General features: G+C 39.9%; 2 protein-coding genes across 3 annotated transcripts in view; one reads left to right on the plus strand and one right to left on the minus strand.

Moving 5' to 3' along the window:
* PCYT1B (phosphate cytidylyltransferase 1B, choline) overlaps positions 1 to 5478 on the minus strand; it is a 40922-nt gene extending 35444 nt beyond the window's left edge. Inside the window, exon 1 of the mRNA XM_050333326.1 lies at positions 5229 to 5478. Within this exon, the coding sequence (XP_050189283.1) occupies positions 5229 to 5294 (66 nt within the window). The 5' untranslated portion in view covers positions 5295 to 5478. The remainder of the gene's footprint in view (positions 1 to 5228) is intronic.
* Positions 5479 to 8689: 3211 nt separating this feature from the next.
* Positions 8690 to 20084, plus strand: part of POLA1 (DNA polymerase alpha 1, catalytic subunit) — a 191212-nt gene continuing 179817 nt past the window's right edge. The window contains exons 1-10 of one of the 2 annotated variants that reach the window (XM_050333301.1): positions 8690 to 8773; positions 10289 to 10413; positions 11372 to 11468; positions 11940 to 12020; positions 12638 to 12753; positions 13008 to 13070; positions 14536 to 14634; positions 15873 to 16068; positions 16289 to 16466; positions 17356 to 17534. In XM_050333301.1, the coding sequence (XP_050189258.1) occupies positions 8743 to 8773; positions 10289 to 10413; positions 11372 to 11468; positions 11940 to 12020; positions 12638 to 12753; positions 13008 to 13070; positions 14536 to 14634; positions 15873 to 16068; positions 16289 to 16466; positions 17356 to 17534 (1165 nt within the window). In that variant the 5' untranslated portion in view covers positions 8690 to 8742. Of the gene's footprint in view, positions 8798 to 10288; positions 10414 to 11371; positions 11469 to 11939; positions 12021 to 12637; positions 12754 to 13007; positions 13071 to 14535; positions 14635 to 15872; positions 16069 to 16288; positions 16467 to 17355; positions 17535 to 20084 lie in introns of both variants that reach the window. The other variant, XM_050333300.1, reaches the window with a different exon arrangement.

A 20084-nucleotide genomic window follows, 5' to 3' on the forward strand; every position in this document is an offset into this window, starting at 1 on the left:
AACCAAGAAGCTTACTTCATCAAATTTACTATATTCATGTTCACAGCTGAACATGGTATAATAAGTGTACTCTACTTGCATGCTTATTTAAAGGCAAAATCTCTAGAAGTAGCAATCTATACTTGGAAATGGTGAACAAAACCTTTAAAGACCTCAAACTGCTCGAGCAGGGAAATAACATGCATTTCACAACTACCTAACAAGGAGTGCTCTCTGCTCCTTCTGATGGCCAAGCAGCAACACAGCCTGAGATCTGCAGCAGAGGGCAAAGACATATTGAAACCACTTGCTAACAAGGTATTTTGCCTTAGTTGCTCACAGATGTTCAGTGATCTTGCTACTACGGAAAAGTCTGTAAATACTGAACGGGCTAAATCTGTAAAAACTGTCCAGGCTAAGGACTTTCCTTTTCTAAAGCCAAGATACTCTGTCCTTTGTGAAATCAAGGACTGGAACACATAGCAGTCCTTGGAGAATATCATCAAGTGTCTGAAGTGCCTCAGTGGACCCCAAGCACCAGTTAGCACCAGTTAGCACAGCAGAAGTTGTATTTAAAATGGTCTTCACCTGAGAGAAGCTGAAAAGTCTTCTGACCTATAACTGAGTCATAATGAAGAGAGACAGACCCTCACGTAATATCTGTTCAAAAGTCATCAGGAAACTGTGGAAAACCAGAGACTGGTATGGTTTAAATAGTGTTTGACTTCAAAGCCAAACATTTGCAGAAAACATAATAGAATAAATTATTGAATATATAACAGATGAGCTGAATTTTGCTTCAATGTATATACTTTGGATCCTGAAAGTTTTAACTGCAAGACTTTATCTATGAGGTCAACTGCAAGACTCTAAGGTGAAGGAATAGTTTATGTCTGGAGCAGATTAGTTAAAATACTCTGTTTCTATGTATGTATCCATGTATGCATGAATCTGTGTATGTATGAATCCATGAATCTAGGTCATGCTAATTCTAGACATGCTAGAATTAATAGTCAAAAGGAGCAGAAAAAGATACCTTATTGCTGAGATGATCAATTCATTAAATCACATATTTGTAGACTGAGATTAAAACCCCACAATGGTAGATATTTTTCCCCACTTGCGTAGATGGGGAAAAAAGGGAGAGAATTAAAGGTAGGAATTAAAATACACCCTATAGGTTTTCATCACCTCCAACACCAATTGCTTTGCTGCTTCCAGGTAATGCTGTCTAATTTTTAAGTTGCAGTTCATCAACTGAATGGAACTCATAGTACTTACATTATCAGGTTTTGTCATAATAAATAAAAAATGTACTATTTATGAAAGAGTCCTATAAAATTATATACAGATTCAATCCAGGAAGGTTTTTTCTATGCAATGACAGTCCATAAATTATGAAAAGTAAAAACATGGGATTTGGTACAACATGATCTTATATATGGTTCTTTCCATAATTCCATAGTGGTGATGTGATTTTTAATAAAATCTATCTTCTCAGGATACCTGTACAGAATCAAATTAGTCAGTCTTTATGTAAGAGATAATCAAAAATGTCATGTTAATTCTGGTACAGTTTATATGTCAATCATCTGAAATCCACAAATTCTTGAAAATAGTGGCGTTTGGCGATGCCATTCATCTGTGCTTTACAGCACTGTTTTGAATAAGTGTGGTTATGCACTTTGGGGTAGGCTCTTTGTGTTCTTGCTCTTTCATGAATTACTTTTATAAGCACTTCTGAAGAAAATAGTGAGAAATTATGTTTGGGTTTGACCAAGAGGGTATCTGTCTTTATTTTATTCTTCCAGAGTAGAGAGATGGTCTCTCAGTTTGGGAAATGTTAAGTTTTATTAGTTTATTATTAGATTGTCCTTTATTAGATTGCCCTTTTAACAATCAAGTTTTTCATTATTGGGTAATTGTTGTTAGGGAAAGATGAGGGATATCTGGCAATGGGACTTTCCTGATGGATGTTCAGAGGTTGGGAAGCCCTTGGATTAGCTAACCTCTGTTGGTCATTCCCTTCCCAGAACCCAAACTATCTAATCAATCCACTCTTAACACTGCTCACTCTCATCAGAAAGTTCTTCTGAATGTCTAACCTGAACCTCCATTACTGCAAACTACTGCCCTTGCTTGCTTTTTCTACTGGACACAGAGAACAGATGTAGTCTCCTCTGCTTTTTGTATGACTAGTGTGGTTAAAATTTTGAAAGAATAGTTTGAGGATTTGGAGCAGAGAGCTGACATTTAGCAGGCAGGTTGGTATTTTTGTCACATCTCTCATGATTTTTTCAGACTAAACTGCCCCAGATGCAGTAATTTCTCATAGGTCATATGCTACAGATCTTCTCATTATCCTTCCTGTTCTATTTTGGGTTCTCTGTAAATTTCTTGCAGAGTGGTTCCAACACAGGACTACAGCTGCAACTTTACCATTATTGGGAAATATAATGCTGAAGATTAGTGTATGTATCTCAGTATAAACTTTGTCTAAATGATTCATTTTGTCTGCCCTCCTTCCTATTGTCACAGGTGAGATATAATTTAAGAAAAATCTCTTCCCTATTTACATTTAAACTATGTTGTTATCCCTTCTATCTCTTTTTCCATTTCTGGCTTTCCAGATACTCACTCCAATCCCCTTAAATCCACACAAAGCTAAGACTGCCTTTCTTGCACATATTTGTATTGCATTCACTTCTATCCATTTTCAATCTATCTGGTACCTTCCCTTTCCGCCAGCTCAATTTCAAATTTTTGGACTGATCATCAGTATTCTGTCACACTATCTTTTCCAGTATTACAAATCTCCAATACTTTTTTCTCTTCACAGTTCTTGTCAACCTTTATCTTTCCATTTGTCAATTTTTCGTGCAAGTGCCTTCACAGCTCTTTCCCCCTATTATTACAAATGCAAACCTGCCAAGTAAAACATAAAAAAATCAGACTGTAAACCACATTTGAGTAATTGCTGGGGCTTGCCATTTAATATTTTAGATACCAAAAACTTAATAATTGGAGGCTTTTATTATCTGGGTAAAGACACACATTTTATTTAAAACGAAACACCTACTTATGCACTGTAAAATGATTACCTGCTAGCTAGTTCAGCTTTTACTAGTTATTAGGAGTGTTTGACCCTAAGATCTTACTTCTGTTGCTTATAACTTTGCCACTTTTGAAACCTTTGATCTGACATGTTTTGAAGAAAAGCATCTTCTACCCACTGAGCAGTTATAGAATAATGCATAATGCAGCTGTTTCTGGAAAATATGTTAATAATACCCTGCAAGTATTTTGGGTACTTTTAATATGTAAGAACTTTCATGACTGGGAGGAGAGATTTAATGTTCGTTTGGAGGTTTGGTACTCCCGATGGTGGTGTGCTGTTTTCTCTATTCATGAAAATTGGGCAAATTTGGTTTTGGATACAAGTTACTTCATATGTGTCAGGACCCTGGGAGCACTGAAAGACCCTGAAGGCCCTGAGAAACCTCATCTGGGGGCTCCACCCCACATCCTCTGCCCGTGGGCTCAGGGGCTGTATTTAAGCTTCACCACCACTCCCACTTTCTCCGTGAAAAAGTGAAGAACCCCTCCCTGGATCCGGACCTAAGGATGCTGTCCTCCTTGTTGCCAAAGGGATGTGAAATGGTGAACACTCACAGTATTCACCCATGGAAGCACATTTGATCTCCAGCCAGGTCTTGAAATGTAACAGCCTCTCTGCAATAACGTTCTGCTTATACATTAATTGTTCATTTTTGTGCAATTGTAAAGAGAGAGCGCTGAAAGTAGTTAAAACAGAGTCTTTCATGCTGTGGCAATAACTGTATGCTCTTGAATACCATTGGCATCAGACTTAATTCTTAGACATTATAATTATGTGAGGGCTCATTTTCTGTGAGTTTGCTCTCACTTGTCTTCCCTATTTAATGTACATTATAATATTTAGTACTTTTCTTCCGGGCTTGAATAGGAATATTGTATTAGGCAAGCAGGTGATGAGGTTCTGCTCTCTGTTCCAGTTAGTGTAATTCCACCAATTCTGGTTGAGTTACTAGGATTTGCTGTAATTTAACTGCAATCAGAATTGAATTGTGTTCATTTAAGAAAGGAAAAAAGTATCTCTGGATGTTCATTTCATGAACATTCTTTTCTGTCATAATGAAAGTTGTTAGTGTGTCTTCCAGTTTCTATTTCATGTTTGTATTTCAGAGCCTTAACATCCCAATAACGACTTTATTCTCTTCATCCTGGTATTAGCAGGTAGCTCAGGTAGGAAATTAAAAAAAGCTGTGCAGTGAACAAACCTGTTAAGCAAAGAATCTACCCTTCTAACATAAATATCTTCATCATCTTTATTGATTAACAAATGGAGAAGCATCTATTTCTTTATACTTCTGTCAGTTAACTACATGTTTTGAAAACAAAGATCTCCTGTCAAATAATAATTTGAGATTTAAAAAAAAATTATTTATGAAACCTGTACTCCTCTAGGAGTTTACTCTCCCAAACAGTGAAGTAATTCATGTTGAAATGCCACATGAATAGCACAGTTTAGTAAGCAGTTGCTGAAGTGCTCAGAACTGCATCATATTAGATGTAAAAACTTTTAGTTAATTTAGTGATGATGTGTATTAATTCAGACCAATATGAGGATTAAAAGTAAGATAATGGAATACTCCAGGCTTGTAGGAAACATACATGTAGAACATATATACTCATATCCTGAGTAGTATGCACACACACACAGAGTTCTCCACAAAGGCAATCTGTACTTAACAACAATATGATAATGTTCAGGCATTTTGAGGTAGGCATAGTACAGGTGAATTCCTTACCTTGCTATAATCCATGATTTACTGGCATTGTCTTTATAGCACCCCTCTTAGTTTCATCAGAGTTTTTCCATCATCAAAAAAACCACCAACCAACCATAAGCTTAATGTATAATGTCTGAACCTGAAAGTTTTAACTCTTTGTCCTCTTGCCTTTGCAGCATATCAAGCACACTCTAGATGTAAAAAGGAAGACAAAACTACTCCTCAATACAGCAGTTATTTTTAACTATTTAACTTAGTTTTGATGCTATACTCCATTTGTGCTTTGCAATGTTAATATATACTACTTTTTATATTACCTTGGAACCCTTGCAATGAGTTTACAGCATTTTCTATTAATAACTTATGTATTTAAATTACAGCTCTAAGAAACCAAAATGGAAAATACGTATTTGTCACCTTTTGTTGAAATCTGGGAGTTTCCCGAGCTTCCTCTTCTGTACCATGTTTTTGGCTGCCTACCATCTTCGTTACTGTGCTTCTCTTGCACTTTTCTCTGCAGCTATCTCACTTGCCTTGAGAGAACCTTGGTGGCTCTGAACTGCACAGCAGAGTTCCCACTTCTTGCACTTAAAAAGAGAATTGAGCAAAGGTCATGCCAAGTTGTTCTTGTATGAATGTCCCAAGGGAGGTTAAAGACCAGCTCAAGGTAATCTGCTGTGATAAAGACGTTTAGCAGAGGAAGTCCCAAATCTTGCTGGGTTGTTTTTCTTCCTCAAAGCAAGCCCACCCCTTGCTCCCTCCCCCCACCCCTTTTTCTTTCTGCCCCATGCAGGATTTAAATATGCTTGTTATGCTGTGTTGTGGGAAACAGATGCGTTCTTGTTATGGCCAGGGATGAATGTCAGGATTGAACTCTCATCCATGAAAAAGTCTTTTGTTTGATCTGCGCTGTCCCACAGTGGAGCTATGGCAACAACTTCAGTTGGGGAAATTAACTGTATCACTGTGTACCGGCTCAAATCACGGCATCACCTGAATGACAAACATGCCACTGTTCACATGACAGCTGACAAAGAGCATTGTTTAATTTGAATCAAAAGCATTAAAATTCAATCAATTAAAAAATCCAAAGCATGTGAAAGCTAGGTATGCGTGACGTGCAGTAGCACTCTATTTTTATTCACACTGAAGAATTTAATGATATTTTTATTTTATAAATGTTTCTCTATTGTAGCTTAAAAAGTTTAGTAACTCACGAATTTGAATCTCACATCATGCTTGGTGATATGACCTTGTTTTGTGCACATGTTTATAAAAAGAATTAAACCAGAGAGTGGTGCGCTGCACTGAATGAGAGGCTGTCTGTAGGTGTCATGGTTTAACCTGGCAGGTACTCAAACACCAAACAGCCACCCATCCCCCGAGTGTGATGTGGGAGAGAATTGGGGGAAAAAAAAGAGTAAAATATGAGGGTTGAGATAAAGACAGTTTAATAGGACAGAAAAGGAAGGGCAAATAACATAATTACAATACACAAAACAAGTGATGCACAGCACAATTGCTCACCACTTGTTGACTGATGCCCAACCCATTCTTGAACAGTGGCCTCTGGACAGTTTTCCCCCTAATTTATATACTGGGCATGATGCCATATGGTATGGGATAGCCCCTTGGCCAGCTGGAGTCAGCTGTCCCCACTGTGTCCCCTCCCAGCTTCTTGTGCCCCCCCCTCCTCTCTGGTGGGGTGGGGTGAGAAGCTGAAAAGTCCTTGACTTAGTGTAAACACTGCTGAGCAACAACCAAAACATCAGTGTGTTATCAGCATTATTCTCATTCTAACTCCAAAACATAGCCCTGTACCAGATACTCGGAAGAAAATTAACCCTATCCAAGTGGAAACCAGGATGGTAGAACAGACAGGCGTTCTTCCTGGAGTTGTCAGTGTTTCCAAGGATGTGGGTTTGCTACAGTTAACCTATTAGGTACAGTTGACCTAATAGCCAGCTAGTGAGAGAGGGAGTCCCGTTCTACCTGGGAATGGGCATTCTGGCTGTCAGGGTATCCAGCCTCTTTGGCACCAGGGAGCTGCCACAGTTCATGGGATGGTTCTTCTGCTTCCACGCAAGACTAGGTCCAGCAGTGGGACAGTGTTGTACTAGGAACTGGGTACGTAAAGAGGATTGGTAGGTTTTTTATTTCTTTCTTACCAATGAAAAGAAATCCTTGTGGAGAAGGAAAAGAATTTTCTGTTTCAGAACCATATAAATCCTCTCTTCTAGACAGCAGAAAACAATCAGTATATTCAGGCCAGTACTAGTATATTCAGGCCACTACTACTAATACTAGCTCACAGTTCTGCAACAGCATATCAGCTGTAAGGACAGAGTCCTGTGGTGCCACCTGCCTTTTTAAGAAGCTGGAGTCAGGGCCTACAGATTTTCATGAGCTTCTCCAGACTTCTGCAAATGGAGATGGCAGGATTTTTGGGTAATGGCTGGCCAACAGTGATGGTTTTGGAGAAAAGACTGAAGTTAATCTGTGGTGAAACAGCACAAATTCCACCAGTTTCCCTGTATTTCTAAATGCACAGGCAGACTGATCTAAGCCCCTTTAGAGGAGACGAATCATAAAGCTTCAGTTTTCTTAACTGAGGGCTTAAGAAACTTTTCCATCTATACTTGCAGCTGAAATATTTCCTTTTCTGGACACAGTTCTTGCTCCTCAGCTGAAGGTTGACGTGTAATACTCTTGACAAATGCAAGTGAAGGCACCTCTGCAGCATCAAAATGAACAGACCATACTCCACCTCCCCACGCTGACAAAGTCAGGGGTGTGCAAGGGCAAAGCTCTAACGGATCTTTTCTCAGGGCCCTCCACAGATTTGGCCTCTCAAGAAATCAAGTCTGAAACTATTTTTTTTCATGTCTAGCAAAGAAGATAAAAAAAAGGAAAAGGGATTTGGGAAACAGGAGGCATCCATTATAATATAACTATATATATAGTTATATATAACTACATATTCATGTATATAAAACTATACATAATATATATAGTTCACATATATATATTTCACATATGTGAAATATATATTTTATATACATATACATAAATAATCCCCCATATTTTGTGACTAAACTGGCTAACAACCTGTCTCTGAGCAGACTAGGGAGTAATTTACTGAAGTTCCCGAAACTTCTGACAGAGTATAATGCCTATTTTAAATATGCAAAAAAGGAACCACGTTTTTTATGGATGCTCGTCTGTCATGATCACTGTTCGAGCTTCAGTGGTTACCTGTCCACAGAAACCGTGTGGGAAATGTCCGTTTCTCCCAGCAGGGACTGATCTACCGCTGATGTTGTTGCAGGCAGTCCCTGACCCTCACGCTGCAGTCTGGCTCCAGTTTTCAGACAAGTGGCATCAACCACCGCCTCCTCCCAGCTCAGATGCTGCATTTATACGTGGCTTTATACATGACGTTTACACATCACATATTTATGACACGGCATTTGAACACGTCTTTGCCCCAACTGCGGCACCGAACCAAGCACGGGCTGTGGGCCCCTGCACAGGTGGAGCCCTATTCAGATCCCTCACATGCAACTCGCGGGATGGGATCAGCTGTGCCCTCACCGCCCTCCCGGGCCCTTGGGCGGTACGAGCGCCCGCAAACCCGCGGCTCCAGCGGCGGGCCCGGCCTCGGCTGCGGCCCGGAGGCGGAGGCCTCGCCCAGGAAGCGGCTCCGCCCGGCCCGGCCCTCGCTCCGGGTTCCGGGCCCCGGGCCGGGCGGAGACGCCGGGACCAGACCCTTTCCCGCGGCCGCGCGCGCCCCTCCCTTCCCTTCCCCTTCCCGCGCCCCGGGGCGGCCCCGCCGGCCCCGCCCCCGCCGGCGCTGATTGGCTGCGGCCCCGGCGGCGGCGCGCGGGGTTCCCGTCTCGCGCCACTTTCGGGAGCCTTTGGCGCGAGCGCCATGGCCGAGAGCGGCGCCGGGGGCCGGGACGGTGAGAGCCGGGGGGGCCGGGACGGTGAGAGCCGGGGGGGCCGGGGCCTCTCTCCCTCCTTCCCTTCCCTCTCCGCGGCGGCCGCTGCTGCCGCTGCCGGCGGCGTTTCGGTGTCAGTGGGGGGGGCGGCGGGCGCAGCGGCGCTGGCGGCGGGCAGGGCTGGAGCGCGCGCGCCGGGCGCGGGAGCGAGCGTGCACGGCGGGCGGTCGCGGTGGCGGCGGGGACAACGCTCCCAGAGGGTCCCGCGTCCCCGCGGCCTGGGGAGGATCGGCGGGGCCGTACCTGCCCTGCCCGAACGGAGAGACCCTCTCCTGGCAGGCGGGGAGAGGAGCAGAGGCGAGGGAGGTTTACGCCCGGGGCGGGGGGCACGGGCCGCACGGCCCCGCACCGGCCCCACTGCCCCGCGCCGGCGGAGCATCCCCGGAGGATGAGGGGCCTCTCCCGGGATCGCCGCCGAGGGCCGCACTGGCGGTTCCCGGCGGGTGCAGCGGCGGGCGCGGGTGGTCCCGGCAGGGTCTGCAAACACGTTTGTCTCGGAGGAGCGCGCTGACTGACAGCAAACGCAAAGATTTGGCAGAAAATAAACGCACCCTGTGACACCTTCGCAGTTTTCTTACACAGTGAGAGCCTCCTCTTAGCTCAGCCCGTAGGGATACAAACCTGTACTTGTCTCAGCCACACTGCCTGGGTGCAGCTCTGCTCGCAGTCCGATCTGCTGCTGGCACCGGGAGGGGACTGTCCTGCTCCTCTGGACACACCTGGCTAGCCTTGGTCGCCACGGGGTGTTTAGCTCCTCACACAAAACCCACGTTCTTGTCCCTGGGCTGTTTGGATTGGGAACTTCCGTTCTCTGTGGTCAGATAACTGGTTCCCCCCTCCCCCAAATCAATACAGGGGAAAAAGGTCATAACTAGTTCCCCCCTCCTCCAAATCAATACAGGGGAAAAGGTCAGGAGAAGTGGAGAGCGCCCTGCTGTAGGAAGCATTTTTAAGGGAAGGAAGTATAGGAGGAAATGGGGTGTCAGTCCTGTGCTGTCAGCAGATTACTAGTTCGTCTCAATCTGGCTGCACTCTTAAACATTGTGAAATCACCTAAAAAAACATTACTGCCTTATAGCAGTGTAGGCCTTCTCTTAAGTCTGGCATTGCTGAGTTGTCATGGAGACATGCAAAATAAAAGAAGCTGGAAGTTCCCAAGAAAGGAATGGAGGGATCCCTTTCAAATAATGGTTGATGAGGTTTGAGAGGTTCTTTGGGAAGAGGTGGTAGCTTCGTGCTGAGTATGAGTTGGCATGAAGTCTTTTTTCATCTCCCTGTTTGTCAGGTCATGCCTTCAGTATAATTCCAGAATTGGCTTATTATAAGCTATCCTGACTGTGCTTTTAAACAAGTGGGTCTTTATCTTGATTTCAAGATAAACTGTAGTAATCTATTAATGCATCACTGAATACTAAGTACCAAAGATAACAGCAGCTCATTACTAGACTTAATTCTCTTCTTTTTACTCAATTGCAGCTATGCATGAGTCTGGAAGTTTTGCAGCATCACGTTCTAGACGTGAGAGGAAGAACAGAAGAGGCCAGCAAGAAGCACTTGAGCGTCTGAAAAAAGCCAAAGCTGGCGAAAAATTAAAATATGAGGTGAAAATTCCTCATCTTTTTTTCTTTATGAAAAGTGAATGTGAGCTGAGAGGCTTAACCACCATTTATAGATATGTAAAAGTTACGGGAAACAAAATAAGAGCAGCTTTTGTGTTTTCAATGGTGTATGTGTTTTAGAATGGAGCTGTAGTTTTGCTGCTTTCTGGTATAGTTTATTTGTTTCTATCTGTTTTCAAAACTGAACCAGTTTTCTTAAATGCTAGTCAAACTATTTGCCAAACTATTTGGTAGTCAAGTGTTGCCATTGCTTGAAAATTATACCATAGGGAAGGATCAATTTTTAAAATTTAATTGCATAATTAATGATATGATAGGAAGTACTTTTTTAACTTCAAATTATTGTAAACTTTAAATTAATTTCAGAGCTTTACATGACTGAAATCCATTAACATTGGTATGCTGTGTTTCCAGAAAGAGACTAGAGTTTAAATATTTAACTGATAAAACTGAAATCTGGCAGTGTAACATTGCTACTGTGTAATTGTGATGCCAATAGGAAATGTGACTTCCACATTGAGGTGGATAAATGTAAAGAAACCTGAAGTCTGTGCAAAATTAACATGCAAATTACCTTCCTTTTCACTGAGGTCAGCTTGGTTTGAGAGTAGAGCCAAGGTCATTGCTAGGATTTCTTTTTTTTTTTTAATTTTGTTTTGATAATATGAAATGAGCAGTAAAGGAAGTCAGTTTCAAATGAAATCTCTGCCAGTCTTTCATCAGACTTTGAGTTTCAGTATGGTGTGATAATTTTATAAATTGATAATTTGTCTTTTATCACTGCCAAAAAGAAACTTATTGAATAACTACACTTAACAGTTGAGAAACAGTGTAGCACTGTAGGAAACCATGCATTTCTTGGGAACTTTTATATTCTGATGATCTGTACTAATAACTAATGGTATGAAAACTGTTAATCCTCAGTATACCTTAACTGTAGGTTGAGGAGTTCACAGGTGTTTATGATGAAATAGATGAGGATGAATACTCCAAGATGGTCAGAGACCGTCAAGATGATGACTGGATTGTGGACGATGGTAAGTTAAGATTCATTTGCAGAGTTATTTTGGTTATAGTGTTATAACTCAATGTACATGATTTGAAGTAAGTTACAGTTAGTACATTCTTTAAATTTGTTTTAGGGGACAAGAAAAAGGCAATCTTATTGGAATTTATCTTTGCATTGTTCTCATAATAGTATATTAGGATGGTAATGAAAATAGTTTTCATTGAAGACCTGTTCTTGGAATTTTATTTCCAGTTGTCAGGAGTATAGTTTTACAAAAAAATACTATAATTGATAATTTCTAATTAAACGCATAACAGTATATTTAGTCTAGTAGATAGATACTTCTGGGAGTGATGTTGGTTTTAACACTTTAGCATTTGTAACTTTTGCTCTATATTAAAGGGGCAAAAGTGTTTAAGTATGTGAAAAAATTAATTATTTAGGAATATCAGGAGACAGAATTTAAACTGTAAGTTTTCAACTATTTGTTTTTCTACAGATGGGATAGGTTATGTAGAAGATGGAAGGGAAATCTTTGATGAAGATCTGGATGATGATGCTCTCAGTTCCAATAAGAAAGGTAAGTTGAACATGCACTGTGGAATGTCTCCCAGGGACTTTTAAGTGATACCTAAAATGGGCAACTTCTTGGCATCAGCGTGTGGTGAATGTGGTCAAATGACGTTACCTGAAGCTCTGTCATTGTCTGGCTGCGGATTTTGTTCAGCCCCCGTAATGCAGAAGATGGAGGTTCAAAAATGGAGGTCAAATGATTGTTAACTACTTCAGCACTACTGGGGCAATTCTGCTTACAGTCTGCTGTGGAGTATATATTCACTTCTAGAACAAATGCATCTAGGAGTGGGCTTGGTTTTCAAAGCCAGTGACTAAGAGATGTGTGGTCTCTCTTGGCCTCTAAACACCTGCATGCTTTTAAGAATCTGGGATCAGATGATTTTCCCAACTTTTACGAGGCTGGTGGAAAACTGAGAAACTGAGTCTGATGTTGAGAATCCAAGCCTAGTGCCAAACACTTGGAGGGTTTTTTTTCCTGGAGGTGATCAGGCTTCATTTCAGCCAGCAGTATAAAGGTGGAAGAAGTGGACTACCTTGGGTATCTATTCCTGCTAATAACTGGACCCTTAAACATGGAGCTTTTCTGATGTAAAATTCACAATTATTTTTTTTTTTCTGTAGGAAAAGGTGGCAAAACATCTACGGTTGATAAAAAAACCTTAAAAAAATCTGTGGTGTCAAAGCCAAACACAATCAAGTCTATGTTTTTTGCCAGTGCTGGGAAGAAAAACACAGATGTAAGTTTTTATGTTTTTGAGTCTAAATGTTTCTGACTTGTTTAAAGTGTTTTAGTGGGAGTGGAATAAATCAAGAGGTCATTTCAGTTTCCTCTGTCTAGCAAGATGTAAACTTCTATTACAATCTTCTGTGTATGGAGCATTTCTGACAAAGTTGTTTGTGTTTTGTGGAAACTGTTTAGTAATTTACTACTGGTCTCCTGATTAGGTTTGCACATATAACTGAGAACTCTTTGGCTAATCTTATCTTACAGAAGACTGTGGACCTGTCAAAAGATGATTTGCTAGGGGATATTCTTCAAGATCTTAATGCTGAAGTAAGTATGGTAATGAAATCTGCTGGAAATACCTTAATCCACTCTTTTTTTTTTTTTACCATGGAATTTATCAGGTAAAATACAGTTCTTAGTAAAACTAGAAGATCTAAGACTGATTTAATCCATAGCACATCTGCTTGGTATATTCCACATATGTATGTAGTCTAGCTTTTGTCTCCACCATGCAGAAGTTGTGTGACTGTACTGGCTTAATAAGGCAAAACCACTATGACCTGATTAGGGATGGTTTATGTTAAGGTAATCTAGAGCCTATTCTAATGCAGCCTTCTAGGTTTTAGTCAGCTTGGAGTGAAAGAAACTCAACTTTATCTGAATCATGTGCACTGTACATCTGTGTCACCAGGCTTCAGCCGGTGCACTGTAGGATATTTCCATCTGTTGTGTTTGGGTTCAGGAGAGGAGCTGAGGGAGGACTGTTTCAGCAGATGACGTAGCCTGAACGTCTGTCTGCCTCCTGCTTCCCACGATTTGCTACAGAGAACCAGATTAACACTTCCTTTGAGTCAGGAGTGCAGGATGGCTGCTATGGCACGGTTTGGGCTGTCTCAAACGAGGCTGTTCCTCATCACTAATGACTTTTCAATGACTTAATGCCCCTTCAGCAGGATTTCTTAAAACCGAAAGGATTGCTTACAGGTAAATCCTGAAACTGCTGTAGTGGTGAGATACTGAGGTGAAGTATGTTGTATTATAATAAGGTTAATGTGTTTTTTCAGAGCAGTAAGGGATATAAGATGTCCCAATGTAAAGTTCTCTTGGTTTTGTGCTCTTGTTATTTTACCCCTCCCTATGACCTGTGACTGAGAGTTATATCAGGCTATCAAACCCTCAAATCATTAGGCAAGTGCATTTTAATGCTGTCAAATTTGTGGAATATTGATTAGGGAAAGTAATGCTCATAATTATACTATGGCTTTTATTTACTTAAATAGTAGTTACCTATTGATTTTTTTGTGTTTCGTTTGCTTTCTAAAATTTCTTTTGTTATTAGCCGTTGATAGAGATCTGTATATGTAAATAAATTAAAATGTGTTTTCCTCTAGTGTAACAGTGCTGAAAGAACACTTCTACCTTTCTTTAGGCATGTATGCTCAGTGGTACTGCTTCAGCAGACATTAAAAACTTACCACAACTTATTCTCATAGTTGTTTGGAAAGGCACAATTAACTATTGAAACTCCCACTGTTTCAAAACTGTTTCACTTGTTGATGGCAGTTTTTCTTGGGCTGTTTACCAAAAAAATCCAGTGCCTGTCTTCACGGGCTGATTGTTCAGATAATTTAATTTTTTTACATGGCTGAGCTTTATATCAGAGGTGGGTTTTCTTGCTAAATGAGAAATTCCAGTGACCCTCTTTAATGGAAAATTGTTACTAACCAAAGCAAAAGAAAATGCTAAAAAACCCTCTTCATTTTGTGACTTTGTCTTTTTTTTGGATATTCAGACAGTTCAACTAAGTCCACCACCAATTATAATGCTGAAGAGGAAAAGATCTGCTGGAGTACCACTGAATCCTTTCTCTGTGCAGTCCCAAACTTCCAAGGTAAAGAGGAAAAAAGAAAATTCTCATTAATAAGTATTTTGATTTGAATACTGTTGACTTTTATTTCTGCTTCTAGAAATCAGCTTTCTCGTTAGCTTCCTTAGCAACGTTACAGTGTAGCTTCATGCATTTTTCCACATCCCCTTTCATGTTAATACATAAACAGAATACAATTAGTTTTGTATCTTCAGTGTAGTACTAGTACATATATAATGTTAGGTGTATCACACAAAGGTGAGCTGCTGCTTTGTCTCTTTTCCAGAGTAGAAAAGACCCATGTGGAATGGAGAGAAATATGGGAGGTGAAATAAACAGCAGTATTTGTGTGTGTGGAAAAGGATAAGAAACCAATCTTCTGCAGACATGTAAAGCAAATGGAAAATTGAAGTTGTAGATAGAAGTTTGCCCTAGTGGAAGATTTTGGGGTGAAAGGAGGGATGAGCTGTTAAGGGTGGAAGGCTGGCATTTTGTTAGGAGTTCTGGTAAATGAGAAGGACTTTATAGCTGGAAATATAGTGAGATATTTGGAAAAAGTCTGTAGAGGGAAAATGCAGTAGTATAGATATATCTGATTTGTGAAACTTTGTGTAATAGTGATATCAACTCTTAGGTTGAAAATAATCACCATTGCTTCTCATCTTAGCAGTTGTGTTTGAACCTGGAAGCAGTTGGAAAAAAAAATCGAAAGGGGAGATACAGTAAGAGAGGATCTTTGTCTTCATGGTGCAAAACAGTGATCACTTTTGTAGGAAACATTGAAAAGGAAATTAATTCCCAGATAGACCATTCAAGTGATGACTTCTGTGGTCCTAGGAGGAGCAATTGGAGATGTTGGAGAATTAAAGAGATGCAGAGACCTGTTGTTGGTCATGGTGAAGGCCACTTCATACCATGTGTTCCATAAAAAGAGGTTCTGTAGTTGCTGCCATAGTGGTATCCTGTCTGAAAAACAATTCTGAGGCTTATTGCCTCAGAATTTAGGTAAATGCCAGCCATGACATGTTGTGAACTGGTTTTAAACATTCTAGTAGACACATATCACAGCAGAAATGATTTTGTGGAATTTAAAATTTAGTCTTGAGGAGTTTTAATTATCATGCTGAAAAATATGTGGAACTTTTCATCTAGCTCTGGTTAATAGTTCTGCAGATAGGAAATGCAAAGGTGTTTTTATTCTTTTTTTGCTCTTATGAGTTTGTTTTGTTTTTTTTTAAATTGATGGTTAAAATGTTTTTTAGGTAATCACTCCTATATCAAAGAAAGCTCCTGCTCATCTCAGAAAGGAAACCCTTCCTCCGGCTTCATTGCATCCTAAACATCCCAATTGTACAGCAAAGTCTGTGAGAGTCTCTGAAAATGAGGATACCAAATATGTGCAAAAACCTACAGAAAATGAGAGGGTAGTGAAAACAGTAGGAGAGAAAGCTACTGAAGGTATCAAAAACCAGTTCTACAAACTCTTTAAATACAGTATATTAGTGTTAAAACACTTCTTAATTTATACTACCTAGATGCTTTGATAGCTTAAATGGGATATTTTGTTTTTGCATTAATACTGTATATTATGTTCATGTTTATAGTATGTTATCTGTGCATCCTGCTGTAGTATACAGCGTGTCATTTTAATGATTCAAGCTTTGAGTTCTGTCTGCAGAACTTGCAGATGATGATCAGGGGATGATGGATTTTGATGAGGAGGACTTTGACGAACCTATGGAAGCAGAGCATGTGGAAACTATACCTGAGACAGCTGAAAACTTGAAAAGAGACAACAAAATTGAAAAGAAAGAGACTGAGCAGCTGGAATCAGAGAAGAAAGAGACATCTGCCTTGTAAGAATCTCTTTTTTTTTTTTTTTCTTCCACCAAGAAGGCTTTCAGTATCCATAAACCTTAGATTTATTTTTGTATTTGTCTTTGTCAAAGGGATAATTGTGATGCAGACAGAATGATGATAATGCTGTGCAATGTTTTTTTTTTTTTTTTGTAGGGATGTTCAGAATGGTAACATGCTGATATCTGCTTAACTGAAAAATATTTGATGTTTTTGGGATTTAGCACGTGACAATATGTATTTCAGTACATCGAGGTTACTGAATGTGGGTATTGAACAAAATGAGGAATTGCTAACAATGCTTCTTCTAAGCAAATCATAATATCATACTATCATATTATTAGTTGCAGGTAAAAGTATTGTTCCTAAAAGTAATGGTGAAAAGCCACATCTTTGGAAATAGGAAAAGAGGTGGTTTTTTTCCTGTTTGTTTGGTTTTTTAAAACTTTGTTTGGAAAATCTTGAATTGTTATGTTTCCATAACAAAATATCTCAAACCATAAAATGTTTGAATTATGAAAAAGATCTAAACGTTTAATGGCTGAAAAGGTGGTTTTGTTGAAATAAACTGTTGTTCCCAGTGGGCAACTTGTACAGATGGATGTATATATTTCTTATGTAAGGACTTGAGTGACCAAGGCTGAAATACCAGATTTTTAAAGCCTTTGTGTGGTGTATAGAGAACCATACATGTTGGTGGGTTTCTGTCTTTGTTACTCCATCCTGCTTTTCAGAAGAAACCTGAGGAAACCCAGCTGTTGGGAATGTTGTTTGGTGGTGGAAAGAGCAACAAAAGGTGTGAGAATATAAGACTGAAAAAAAGCAAAACTGTGGTTGTAGCAAAGGCATAATTTTACTTGTTTCTTTCTTCTTCTGCAAAACCTGCAGAAGTTGTTCTCTCCCAGATATCTCATGTTGGGACAAAATTGATGAGGATGAAGCTGATCTAGTAGCAGCAGAAGTTCAGCTTGACCCCAATCTCCTTCCACTTGTGAATGGGGAAAATGATGAACAAGTCTTAAGATTTTTTTGGCTGGATGCTTATGAAGATCAGTACAGTCAGCCAGGTAACTCTTCAGTTAAAGGCAGAAAATGCCATTCTGATTGTTTTTTATTGAACTGGGATTTTCAGACTTGCCTAAATTCTGTCTAGATATCCTGTGTCTCCGTGCTCTCTAACTTGTACATTCATTTCTTGTTTTTCTGCACCTCTGTCCTCAGAGCAGGGCACTATGACTGGGAAAAGTAAGAATGTAATTTCTTGGCCTGATATGGAAGCAAGGAGGGAAAAGGGAGCTACCAGCTCTCTTGTGTTGGTGACCCACTGGCCTTCTTAGAAACACTGCAGGAGCAAGCTGAATTTGTTAATTCCTGCTCAGTGGTGCAACAATTGAGCATGCTTTCTTTTCTCTGGAAATGTAACTTAAATTTCAGGTGGATTAATAGAAAGCCTGTACAATAGCAGTTGCACGATTTTATGCAGAGGAAAGGCATGTCTGTCAAGGGAGGAAGGTGGCCTGAAATTCAGCTCTGTATCCCCTGATTCAAACTACCTAAGTCTTGAAGATTGTCTTTGGATTAACATTGCTGAGATACTCTTGTGCAGCTGACATGTGAGTCCTAGCTCTCGTAGTCTTCAAAACTGCATCATTCTGATCTGAGCTCTGACAAAAGAATCTGTGTTCACATCTGTTCTAAGCACTTCCCATCCGTCCCCTCATTTCATCAGCAGCTTCAGGATCTTGGGTTTCTAATTTGTGCCTCGTGGGTTTACCGGAAGGTTCTTCCATATGTTGTTGAAGGTTTTTTTGGGTTGATGCTGCAAGCATTGAGTCAAATACTTTTCTTTGTTAACACCTTTTGTTGTGAGTTGGGATGCCAAACTTAAATATAAGACTGTGCTGGGCTGAAGAGCTTGGTGATGGGAGTGGTAATAATCATAGATATCTTGATGAAATCAGTGGCTCTAATATAAAATTGCTACTTTTAAAGATCCTGCTATTGTTATTTTTCCTTTTTTTTTTTGTCTTGTAAGTCAGTGGTTGCTGAATGGAACATAATTATGAAAGGATTTCTGTTCCTCGCATGCAAGGAGTGTTCTTTTCTCATTATGACTTTTTCAGGATTGAATAATAAAGACTGCACCTGTTTTCAATTAGTAATGTAGAAGGGAAAATTTTGATACTGCTTTTTGTTTAACATGTTTATGATCTTTGTTTATGCCTCATTTGCAGTGATGTCAAATGCATTGCCTGAAGAGTAAATACTATAGCATAATCATAAGACTCTTTCAAACTTAATGATTTTTGGAGGCTTTACTTTTCATAACTCCCTTTATGGTCTTAAGCAGAGAACTTGAGAATTGTAATCCTATTAACATTTTAAAGCAATAACGAATAAAACCTACCCTTTTTTCCCCTCTGCAAGACATTTTCCTTGTGTCTTGACTTTGCTTACCTTTGGTTCATTGGTAGCATCATCTTTCTTCTCATAGACTTTGCTTTATAAGCTTTACTCCTATTTCTTCTTTCCATAGTCAGGCTTGCAGAGCATAGGGCCTGATATCTCTTCTCTGTTTTTTTGGTTTTACATGAAATGTCTCTGAAAAGTCTTTGACATTAGCACTGCTTTTACTGTGTGTGTGGGTGGTAGTGTGTGTGTCAGTGTTCAGCTGGATGATCTCAGAAGGTTCCTTCCATCCTAAATTACTCTGATTCTGTGAAATCTGGATATTAAGACCACTTATTTGTCCATGCTAGAGTTGATAGAAGTTTGTCTTTGCAATCCAGGCAGCTTTTTATCCTGTCTTTGACTGGGTCATGTATCCTTCTTTGTACCTCACCTGCTTATATGCACCTCTCTGACAGGTTAACTACTCCATGCTCTTAATGTTGCCAGCCTTCAAGCAACCAACTACTGTTTTGTGGTCTCTCTCGTAGTTTCATCCTTCTGTATGATACAAACCTATCTGAGCTTTTTTTTTTATCCCTTACCCCAAAAAAAAAGATTACTGGGGACAAGAACTTCATCTTCCCTGTCACTTAAATCTGCAATTTTAGCTCTTTCTAGATACTTCTATTCAAACTGTCTAAATCTTCAAGATTGCATCTGTATTAAAATTTCTTAAGATACTTTGTTCGGCTGAATCTTGTATCCTTGGTCTCATCATCTTCAAAACCTCAGCATTCTCTGTCCTTGACAAAAGTAGTCTTGTTCACATCTATTCCAAGCACTCAGAAAATGATTTTTCATAGCCTGTCACTTTAACTTTGTCATCCATCTCAGTGCATCTTCACTGATTTATCTTTGATCTAATGGAGTAAAAAAGGTGCCTTTATGTCTGATAGATCTCATGGCAAAGATAGATTATAACTCTTAACCAAGGACTTGCTTGTGCATTGTCAGGCCAGGGAGAAATGCAGGTTCCAAAATTTTCTAGGCATGAAACACTGTTCCTGAGGCAGTCTCAGTGCTGATATTTCTGATTTCATCAGTATTAGTGTACTAATATGAAGTGTGTCATAGGAGAAGAGTGTCTCCTATGTAAATATACTCTAAATTATTTGGAATTTGAATGGAACCTGGTAAAGCCAGATTTCTGAGTTGTACTTGAATGT

Source organism: Myiozetetes cayanensis, unplaced genomic scaffold (assembly GCF_022539395.1).
Source record: "Myiozetetes cayanensis isolate MyiCay16 unplaced genomic scaffold, myiCay2020 scf5-8, whole genome shotgun sequence".
Taxonomy (NCBI): domain Eukaryota; kingdom Metazoa; phylum Chordata; class Aves; order Passeriformes; family Tyrannidae; genus Myiozetetes; species Myiozetetes cayanensis.